Raw genomic sequence first — 11,819 nt, 5'->3', positions numbered from 1 at the left:
AAAGAATTTTGCTAAAGAAATTCTTGAAAAAATAGCTGAAGGATTCCCGAATGGATTTTTCAAAGGAGTTTCTAAATGTATTCTCGGATTATTTCCAAACTTAAAAGTAAAATATCCCGAAAAACTCCTCCCGTTTTTTTTTCTAAATTTTTCCTCAAGATACTTCTGAATGAGTTGTTCGTTCGTTCTTCCAACCCCTACACTTGATTTCGATCCGTCCAATGTTATATGAATCAGCCGTATAAGTTTCGCCGAAAAACCATGTTCAAGCATAATTTTGCATCGTACGCCGCCTTGAAATCAATAAACAGATGATGTGTCGGCAAGTTGTACTCCCGGAATTTATCAAGGATTTTTCTCAGGATAAACATTTGATCCATCGTTGATCGGCCCTCACGAAAACCTGCTTGGTATACGCCGACGAAGGACTCTTCAAGCGGTCTCAATCTGTTGAACAGAATACGGGACATAATTTTGTACGCCGAATTAAGGAGGGTTATTCCTCGGTAATTGGCGCACTCCAGTCTGTGCCCTTTCTTAAAGAGAGGGCAAATTAGGCCGTCCAACCAGCTAGCAGGCATTTCCTCGTCTTCCCATATTTTCGACATAATATGGTGCAGAACTTCATAAAGCTGCTCACTGCCATGTTTGAGAAGTTCAGCCGGGAGCTGGTCCTTCCCCGCAGCCTTATTGTTTTTCAGCTCTTTAACAGCTTTTATAACCTCATCTAGTGTAGGTGGCTCCACAGCTTGTCCATCGTCGCTAATATTTATTCTGTTCACCGATGCACCGTCACTTCCTCCATTCAACAAAGTTTCGAAGTGTTGCTTCCACCTGGCAGCCACTTCAGTTTTATCTGTCAGCAAATTCCCTTGTTGGTCGTTGCACATGACGGGAGATGGCGCTGTCTTTCTCCGCACGCCATTGACAGACTCATAAAACCTCCGCATATCGTTCTGGTCCATTTTTTCCTGCGCCTCACTAATAACTTGTTCTTCGTACTCTTTTGTCTTCCTGCGGTGGGTTCGTTTTTCGGCTGCTCTTGCTTCCTTGTACCGATCTCTATTTGATCGGGTACCCGACACCAACATCCGGCTTCTGGCAACGTTCTTCTCGTCTGTCACTCTCAGACACTCCACATCAAACCAACCCGTCCTGGGTCGCCACTGTGCAGTGCCTACAGGCCTGGTAGCGGGTCACTTTTTAGTGACCTGGTCACTTTTTTCGGGCAAGTCACTAAAAAGTCTCTTTTTTCGACCTCAAGTCACTAAAGTCACTTTTTCTCGCGAAAAGTCACTATTTTCAACTATTTTGAAACTATTAACTAGCATTTGTTTTAATAAAGCTCTATGTATCCGTCGAATACAGCTTTGTTCATGGCGGAAATGAAATTACGGATCTTGAAAAAATTATCGCCCTGAAACTTCGCCAGCCATTTAACTCGCTGCTCTTATTGGCATTTCATTAGGTAATTGAAGGTGTTTTACGTCACAATTTATAATTTGGTATACAGTCATGCAAGCAGGAGACCTGCCGATTTCGATTTTTATTTTAAACTTAAGCTTTATATACAGTAGGGTATAGAAGGTGTATAGACACCATAGACGAGTAGAGGCACGCTTGAGTTATTTCGATGTCGTGTGTTTTACCGTTTTCCACATTTTTTTTACAACACGAATTTGACGTCACACGCTCCATTGCTTGGATTGCAATTGTGACGTCATGCCCGTTTGGCTACACTCGCCTTCGCCTCAGCTCTTTTATGGAATCTATACCCGAGCAAAGCTTGAGAGAAAAACGATAACTCGTTTTGATTAGAGGCCTGAATAAGAGAAACGCGGATAGTTATGTGCCGCCAATCGAACCGTCAAAAAACAGCAGCCAATCGAGCAGGAGACCTGTCAAGCAGCCAAAATATTGGCTCAAATACTGAAAACGGCCAAATTCGATTTTGTTCCATTTTTCAATAAACAAAATTGAATGTATTTTACATTAGTTTGCAATCATATATGCAAGTCAGTAATAGATTATGAAATGAAATTCCATTGTTTATTGGATTCTATTGTTATGTGATGTAGACACATGAAATAGCCGAATGTGAGATTTTATTTACATAAACCATTTCTTCCTTTTCATGTGTTGTTCTTTGATGAAGAAGATTGAATGCAGTGTTGACAGAGTCATGTTTTCTATCCGCGTTTCTCTTATTCAGGCCTCTAGTTTTGATGTTGTGAAATCGCCGAATATGATTACTTAATTTGATATCTTTTTGGTCGTTTTAACGGTTAAAATAACAAAATGTATAGCAGAAAAATCTTACTGTGACATCAAATCGAAAACTATTCCTGCTATCGATGAGAGCAAATCGAAAACTAAATTTGATATTGGTTCCGATAACAAAATAAGTACACAGTTGATGTCAGATCATATAATTTAGAAATCTAGAGCAAAATGAGATCAAAATATTATAAATTCAGTAGAAAATCGAATTATAACCGCTATTGAAATTGGATTTTTCTCACAATCCATACGTTAAACCTAATTTCGGAAGTAGTGCATAGTACATCGCCAAATGAAAACAGCGCACCACTTCCGAAGTTAGGTTTAACGTACGAATTGTGAGAAAAATCCAACTTTGTTAGCGGCTATAATTCGGATTTGCACTGAATTGATAATATGTAATCAATCATGATTATGTTTTTCAGTCTCTAGAAAGGTGGGGAGACTGAATTCTTTGGGAAACTTGACCCTTTGCCATAGCAGCACATTTGTTATGTGGCGAGTTATTTTTTTATTGACAACCTTATTCACTCTATTATTTACTGAGTTTTGTCTCTTCTAACGATGTTTTTCAGTGGCCACGCAAAATTTCCCAATAATAACCAAATGCTATCATTTTTTCATCCTTAATGATCTTCACTGATAAAAATGCCAACATTCCACCTCAATTTCAGGATATTTGGATTTTAAGTTGTTGCCTCAACATGAGGAGACTTGAAAATATTTATTGAGTAGATATCATAGAAAGAAGATCAAGTCTCCCCAATTTTGAAGATTGCATGCGCTGTCGAATGCCATAGCAAAAATCGTTCATGAATATACACAGCAAGTCGGAAAAACTGCGTATTTTGGAGGAAAAATATGCAAAAGTTCAGAGAGCATGTTCCTACATTATAAGCGTTCAATCACAGGCTCGTTGTACATGAATCTTCATAATTTTTGATTCGTTTTTTTACCAAAATGATCCGTACTGTTGTTCCTTTCGCAATAAAAATTCCAAAAATTTCCGTGGCGCCTATGAAAAATCGTAGAGTTCTCTGAATCTTTCTTAAGTAGGTGTTCAGCTAATCCAATGATCATAATTTTCACTCATTCTCACGAGAATAGAATGCTCAATCACGCAGATTTTCGCCGAGAAATCATTTTTCGGGAAAGAAAAACATGTCTTAGGGCCAATTTCTTCACCTTCGCTTAACTCTTAAGCCAGCGGTGCTTACCCATACGTTTAAACCTGGTTTAAGGCCTAAGCGGAGGTGAAGAAATCGGCCCTTATTAGTGATAACCATGTTTCAACTTAAATTGAAAGTCACTATTTGGTCACTTTTACTGCAACTGAAAGTCTCTATTTGATCCCGTTTTTTCATCAGCTTTGGCCACTAAAGTCACTATTTTGAGCGGCATCGGTCGCTACCAGCCCTGAGTGCCTACTTCTCGTGCTGTTGTGCTCACCGCTCCATGGATCGACTCCCATAGATCGTTGATGTTTGTCGCTAACGTTGATTGCACTTATCCGTTCGTCGAGTTTCTGGCGGTACTCAGCCGATACTCCTTCCGCCGACAATCGCTGGATATTGTAACGCATCGTTCGCTGTGATCTTTCGTTCAATACAGTTGACAACCGTGATCGAATTTTACTGACAACGAGGTAGTGATCAGAGTCAATGTTCGGACCTCTGAATGTCCGTACATCGATAACATCCGAGAAATGGCGCACATCCACCAACACATGGTCTATCTGGTTGCAAGTTTCACCATTTGGGTGTCTCCAGGTGTGCTTTCGGATATTCTTTCGTGCAAAGTAGGTGCTACTGATGGCCATCGCTCTGGCAGCAGCAAAATTTACTAGCCGTAGGCCGTTGTCATTGGTAGTGGAGTGAAGGCTCTCCCTACCGATTATGGGACGGAAAAAGTCCTCTCTACCGACCTGAGCGTTAGCGTCTCCGATAACAATTTTCGCGTCATGCTTTGGGCACTCTCCATAGGTTTTATCAAGACATTCATAAAACGTGCCCTTCACGTCTGTAATTGAAGAATTTGCCCCGTATCCTCAACACACAGATTCGTTCGCTAATGAGTTTCCACCGCATCAGTCGCTTCATCTGCTTGCCCATCACTACGAAACCAACTCCATACTCTGCTTTTCCGCCGCCGCTGTGATAGATGTTATACTTGGATGCAGTGTTGGTCGTGGGGTCCACGGCTCGGAATTCACGTTCTCCGGATCTGGGCCATCGGTCTTCTTGAATAGCGGCCACGTTCACTCCAACCTTCTGCAGTTCACGAGCCAGAAGGCTCACTCGTCCAGGTTCATTTAGGGTCCTGACACTCCAGGTACCGAGTTTCCAATCATAGTCCTTATTTCGTTGCCGGGTCGGTTGCCAAAAATAACGTTCTCTTTTTCTTCTATCTCCATTTTTCGTGGTATTTGAGAGGCTTCAGTAAGCTACCTTACCGGGGTCGCGTTACCTACATCGCGATGATGGGGCTGCCACCTTAGGTATAGCTGACGCGATACAGCATTTCGTTAATCAGCCGCTCTCACTCTAGCTGATATCAGAAGGACAACAGTGCCCAGGCTACACTACCAGCTAAGTACACAACCCTTAGCTGGCGGTCTTTTGTCATCGGGCGACCCGTGGAAGCGTGAGATAGGGACTTGTGGGGACCAGAGCTCTGTTGGGCGCTTCTTCCTTGATGTCAACCCACCATTTTGCAGCCCCGGAGAAACACATATTTAGCTGCAATTTGACTGTACGCCAAGCATGTGGCGTTGACTTGATCTGCCTACGCAATATTTTGTTTCGTTAGATGTTAAACCGTCGTTGGAAATATTACGTGAAACTTTGTTTAAATAATTTTACTTAGTAAATTATTTGTCCTAATAATGAATTGCCAAGAAACTAATTTCCTACTTCTGAACTAAAAATGGTTACCTGTTCCATGAACAGGTAGAACGTATAGACGAGGCGCCTCTGGAATAGGCTATAACTTGACCGTTTGGCACTTATAGTACCGGTACCAGGGAATCAATTTTTCTTGGATATGCTTTGTTTTTGTCGGAGATAATAATGACAAAGATCCGAAATTTTTTGCCAGAAACAAAAAAGAAGACAATTTTGTTGCTAACTTTTCATCCCGTTATTTTGCTTTATTTCTACAGAAAATTTCGGTTTTATGCTGTTCTAGTTTTTGCTTAGATGCAAATATTCGAGAATCTAACTCTGATTACGAAAATAGCATCGTATTTTCGGAAATATCAGAGCATGCAAAGGAAATGATTCTTGTCATATTGTGTTCGGGTTCTGATAAAGGCTTGTTGCGAAGTGGGTTTGTCAGTAACAAACTCTGTTGATGACAAAGGGTATATTGTTAGGCGTTGCTCGAATATTGATTCCTTGACATGTACCTTGGCTGCTAGGTCCAAGCAAACTAGATGTTGATCACAAACTAGAACAAACTAGATGTTAGTCACGCGAACAGGTATAAGGACGTTAGGCATAAAGGATGTTAAGCATAAAATGTCCCAAAAGTAGCCCACGACATAAAGAAGGTATTATGCCTAACGTCATGGACTCACACTTATGGAAATCGTGATACGGATTCACTTTTTAAAAAAGACTTAGTAACTCTAAAACACTTTTATTAATAATACTAACACAATACAGCACCACCGGTGATTGTCCAAAGCTGCCAAAGGAAAGAGAACGCGCCACGCGTTCGCGGGTTATTTATAATGTACAAACTGCTGATCTAGCCGTTTGGGTCGTCCACGTTGTCTTACTGCAATTGGTGCACCTGAGTGGCACGATGTTCCGATGTTTCTATAACGGCTCCCCTTTTAGTTTGAAAGCCGTCCTCGGCTTTCTTCTACTGCTGTGGGATAAGTGGTATATCTCTTGACTCGGGACATCCATCAGTTGCTAGGCTGAAATTGATATGAATATCTTCTTTTGTGTTAAGTGTGAGATATTTTCTCCAACTAAATATTTTAAAGATGATGGCTATGATCAGGCCCAGGATACATATGATTATAACTGTTGTTGATAATGAGGTTAACCATCCAAACATATGTAGTTTCCAATGCAGATTGTTCGTAGTTAAGTTGAGATGATCTATCTGGTTTCTGTGTTCTAAATGCATCTCTTGCAGATGCTGTAACGGGATATTGTTTATCAGTATAGTTGGACTGACCTTAATTCCTGTGGTAGGGATGAATGGTTGAATTTCCATGTCGGAGTTAGCATACTCCTTGTCGTCCAGCTTCACAGTACAATTGTAGTATTGTATGAGGAATGACCCATTGAGTAATCGTTCGGATGAACAATTTGATGAAAGTGTAATGTTGGATCCTGTAACCATGATGTTGCCTTCTGTGATTTTACGAATAGTTTTAGCTTCGTAAATTCGTTCCATAGGACATTTGGCTGTGTGTTGTCCTGAAACTAATTGTTGAATGCACTCCGTAGGCGGTTCCAAGTTGCTGGAGGAACATATAGAGAGATCTTTCATCTTTGGACACGGGTTTTTTGACATAAATGCGTTCTGTCCTTCAATATAAAATGGTGCCGTGAGATGAATTCGTAAATTATTGGCAATTACGGGTTCAATCAAACCAATTTTGTATTGCACATCCTTGATTTTTGGTATTTTGAGTACATACATGAACATCTCGTTGTTATATACTGCGTACGCGCTAGCAATGTTCAACATATCGTCGACCGAGTTCAATCGAAAACCGTTATCGTTGAGGGTATGGCGAATAACCGAAAGTTCTTCAGGGTGGATGATGCGGCTGCTTGGGATGCTTCGTCCGGCTAGTGTTATAGATTCTTCAATTATCTCTAAATAGTATAATAATTCATCAATCTCAAATATGAAATTCAAAGAGTCTAAACTATCGAATGTTACTTTTTCCAAATTCTGCTCGTTATCTAATAGTGAATTGAAAGTTTTTGTCAAGTTTCTCATACGTTTCTCAAACAAGTGATTTATCTGAATTTGTTTATTATTTTCATCTACCAAGGAGTTTAGAGAAGAGTTTATGACTTTAAGATCGTCGGCATCTGGACTTCCAGAAATGTATTTCCACGCTCTACCTAATGATTCCCATCGTTTGATTCGCTGTGGCCTAATTCTATTGAACAACAGATTAATTCTGCCTATTTTTCTCCTGATAGATAACTCGAAAAAGGTCTGATTAAGCTTTCCGGTTTGGGCTACATTATTGTACACATCTATTGTCGATTCAATGGTGGTAAGGTTTATCGGATGCATTATTCTGAAAAAGCTGTTACTGATCCTAGCTTCTCCTAAGGGAATCATTATGATTGGATTTTGTTTTACATCGTGTAGTCTTAAATCCGTTAGAGTCGTCTGCGTCAGTATACCGAGCCATAATCTGTAAGGAAGTCGGAAAGCAAGTTTTAGTCAGTTTGTTACTATGTTTGTTATGAATTTTGATTCCTGTTGCGTCCGTAATTGTTTTTTCGTTTTGTTCTTTGCTATCTACTAGTCTATATCGGTTGCTAAAAGGAGAGGCTTTTCCCTTCGTCTTAACTAAAACCGTATCGTCTTCAATATCCTCATAGTCTTTGTCCTGTATTTTAATTTTGGAATTATGTTTGTTAGCCTCAAATACAATATTGTCTCTTGCTGTCATAATAGTGCGTTGTTTTGTTAAGTTAATGTCCTGTAAGTCTAATGACGTCGAGTTTCCAAATACTATCTGTCTCGGTGCTAAATTCGTCGTGGCATGTTTTGTGTCGTTGTAAAGGGCAGTCGTCATGGACAGTCCTTGGTAAAGTGAAAGTTGGTCGAATTTCCTGCGGTTGGCCATATACATTTCTAAAAGTGTATTATGGAACCTCTCGATGGTGCCATTACTGTTGCTACTACTAGCGTAGTGAACGGCAACACCATGGGTTTCTAGAAATTCCTTAAAATTTTGACTGCGGCAATAAGTCGCTTGATCGCAAGTTAATTGTTTCGGTAGGCCAAAAATTTTGAATTGCTTGATGAGCGTTTCGATGATTTCTTCTGAAGTTTCGTGAAGGATTTTGTAAATTTGCGCAAATTTGGAAAAGGAGTCTATAATTGTTAGAAACTTTTCGTTTTCTTTCACGTAGACGTCCATGAATAGACTTTCTAAAGGTCTTTCATAGATTCTACGTGTGATTGGAATTTTAAAGGGATGACGCTCATATTTAGCGTATTTACAATCCCAGCATTTTTTTAACAAAGGTCCTAACAATTGAAGACATGTTTGGGTAGTAGACTGATTGACGAATCTCTTCATTAGTGAGTTTCCAACTTCTATGATCAAAGTTGTGACCCTTACGAACAAATTCGTCTTGGTCTTTTTTAGAAATTAGATCTGGTAGCTTAAGATTGCAGAATTGTACTCGCATTCCCTTGAAATGTTTATCTAGAATTTTAGAGCACAATTTTGCAATATTAGGTGGGGCAAAGATCCCATTTGTTATTTTTGGAGATAAATGAGCTTTAAGAATATTCAATAGTTGTTCTTCGGTATATTCCTCCTGGTGGAATACGTGTCTACTATAACCTGAAAAGATAAAATAATAAATGTGAGGGGACTTTCTTCTATTATTGGTAATATTAATGATGAGCTGATTTCTAAATTTATTTATAATTTCCGGCCCGTATATAGGATCGTTTTCATGTACTTCGTTTTCTAAAATGGTTTGTAAATTTATTTCAGATTCATCCACGCGAGGTATTCGAGATAATCCATCGGCTACCACGTTTTGTTTTCCTTTCTTGTAAACCAATTGGAAATCGAATTGCTCCAGATATAACCGTTGACGAGTTACTCGTCCTGTTGCATCTGTTAATTTAATTTCCTTCGTTAATGGCTCATGGTCCGTGTAAATAGTAAAACTTCTACCATACAAATATAATCGAAATTTCTTTGCAGCGAAATAGATAGCTAAAATTTCTTTCGCAGTTGCGGAATACTTTTCCTCTGCTTTTGTCAGTGTTCGCGAAAGGTACGCAATTGGTCTTTCGTGTCCATCTACCATTTGCGTCAATACTGCGCCGATAGCATAGTTTGATGCGTCGGTAGTTAGTATGAACGGTTCGTTAAAGTCTGGATAACTCAAGAGTAGTGTTGTACTCATAATATCCTTTAACTTAACGAAGGCAGATTCATATTCAGGATTGGTATTAATTGATTTATTCTTACCACGAAGTTGGCTAGTCATTGGTTTTGCAATTTTTGCAAATCCTGGTACAAATCTTCTGTAGTAGGAGATTGTTCCGAGAAACGACTTAAGTTCTTTTGATGTTTTCGGTAGAGGCCAATTTTTAATTGCCTCAACTTTCTTTGGGTTCGGTTTCACCCCGTCTGTAGAGACGACGTGTCCAAGGAATTCTACTTCCTTACGAAGAAATTCAGACTTATCGCATTGTACCTTAAGGTTAGCATCTTTAAGGGTTTGTAAGATTTTCTGAATGTCCTTCATATGCTCATCTAAAGAAGTTGAAAAGATAATGATGTCGTCCATATAGACGAAACATCTTATAGCGCGCAAATGCGGCTAAAGGTTTTTCCCCTTTTTCCCGTCCCGTTCCCGACTCCAAAAACAGACGGCTTAAGCGCCACCTCCGAAGAGGACCGTCTGTCGAGGTTTGTTTGCCCGGCAAGAAACCCAACTCAGGGCGGGTTTTATGTATAAGAGTCCAAATAGCGATTTAGGGGACGAAACAGGAATTCAAACAAAAAGCCTAATCGAGATTTCTCCAAAATTAGGAAACGCCCTAAGCTTTCCACAAAATGGTTGAAAAGGTGCCCAACCGTCGTTCTACAAGTACACAAAGACACCACTCACGCGTATCATCATTGGAAGACTTCCCCAATTCAAAAATTCCTAGTTGCTTCAGACACGTGAGTGGAGACTGATTTCCCAGGCAGTCTATCCTGGCGTACAAAAATAAACAAAAAACAACTAAATCAGTAGAACGACGCGAACGTGAGAAATCTCGAAGACAAAATAAACTGTTACAGGAAAGCGCTAACATTACAAAACTACAGCCATAGAGTAACACAAACAAAAAACATATTGGCTTTATTCAGTTTTCATTAACCTAGGTTTTTATTTCATGTTTCGTGTTCCTTCTTCTCTTCTTTCCTCTCTAGCTTTCCCTACTGTGTGTGTGCGGATTTCTGGCTTCTATCGACGTCTAACTTCTACTATCGACCATCGTCGATCTTCGAGCTCGGGATTAGTGTGTGGAGTTTAACGCATGCGTATTGTTATTTATTTTGGCTTGTTTTGTACTCACGGCAGTCTTGCAAAATGTCGTGACCATCACCAGATGATCAGATATGAAAACAAGAACCACCACGCTTTTAAACGATGTTCTTTACTGACAATCACTGCAAGCGCATCGTGACATGTAGAAGCTGACACGTGAGTACCTTCGGTAAGCGTGACACCCAGATTGATAACCACAAGCTGAGAGCCATAAAGAGCATCAGGTCGGTCAGCTGTCAAAAGTGCAGGTGAGCACCGTTATTGATTGATTTTGTTGTCGTTTGATTGGACTGACGTCGTTTTTAATTGTTAAATTGGATAAATCAATAGTTAAATTAAGGGTTCATTCACAAATTACATAACGCTAAAATGGACCTGGGGGCTGAAAGCCCCCACCCACCCTCTCGTAACGTATTTTGTATGGGAGGGTTCTGAAATTTGTATGGGCCGTATTTGTGAATAGCTCTAACTAAGTTTTTACCAATTTGATCCAGACTATCTTTTGAAAAAGGCCAAATTTTTTTTATTGATTTTTTCAAATGGATACAATAAAAAAACGACGCATCCTACAAAAAAATGTTATATGGGTGACTATCGCAAAATCAGTCAAATTTTCTAATAAAGATATCGGAAACAATTCAAATTGAGCCCTACACTGAAAAAAAATCAGTTTCAACAGTTTCAAAAATTAAAACTCGATTTGCGAAAAAACGCTTTTTTTGATTTGTATGAAATTGTGTCTCAAGATAGGTGATTATGTTCCCTACCAACCGTCCATACATCGCAAGCTGGGCATTTTGAAGGAAAAAAAGTTTTTCTAACAAAAACTTTTCTTGTCGAAATTATTTTCAGTGTATTTTTATCCGTTGCGATTAGTTACGACCTAAATATTGTACTCTGCTTGACTGTACAGGAATATTTTAATATATGTATGTATATGTTAAATCCACTGACACTCCTTGCCACTGAAAAAAAATCAATTCCGACAAGAAAAATTTTTTGTTAGAAAAACTTTTTCCCTTAAAAGTGTCAAGCTTGCGATGTATGGACGGTTGGTAGGGAACATAATTACCTATCTTGAGACACAATTTCATACAAATCAAAAAAAGCGTTTTATCGCAAATCGAGTTTTAATTTTTGAAACTGTTGAAACTGTTTTTTTTTCAGTGTAGGGCTCAATTTGAATTGTTTCCGATATCTTTATTAGAAACTTTGACTGATTTTGCGATAGTCACCCATACAACATTTTTTTGTAGGATG

The 11,819-nt window shown here is 39.3% G+C and overlaps 1 protein-coding gene across 1 annotated transcript; it reads right to left on the bottom strand.

Moving 5' to 3' along the window:
- Nucleotides 1-5,916: 5,916 nt before the first annotated feature.
- LOC134215289 (uncharacterized) lies at nt 5,917-8,488 on the bottom strand. The gene has a single exon (XM_062694513.1). It carries the CDS (start codon nt 7,600-7,602, stop codon nt 6,148-6,150), a length of 1,455 nt encoding a protein of 484 aa, XP_062550497.1. The 5' UTR covers nt 7,603-8,488; the 3' UTR covers nt 5,917-6,147.
- Nucleotides 8,489-11,819: the final 3,331 nt, after the last annotated feature.

Source organism: Armigeres subalbatus, chromosome 1, assembly GCF_024139115.2.
Source record: "Armigeres subalbatus isolate Guangzhou_Male chromosome 1, GZ_Asu_2, whole genome shotgun sequence".
Classification (NCBI taxonomy): domain Eukaryota; kingdom Metazoa; phylum Arthropoda; class Insecta; order Diptera; family Culicidae; genus Armigeres; species Armigeres subalbatus.
The sequence above is the reverse complement of the archived record's forward strand: the minus strand, read 5'-3'. Positions and strand labels throughout refer to the sequence as shown.

Bases quoted from the DNA above. Each gene is read 5' to 3' on its own strand.
- LOC134215289 (XM_062694513.1), bottom strand. From the start codon at position 7,602: ATGATTCCCTTAGGAGAAGCTAGGATCAGTAACAGCTTTTTCAGAATA.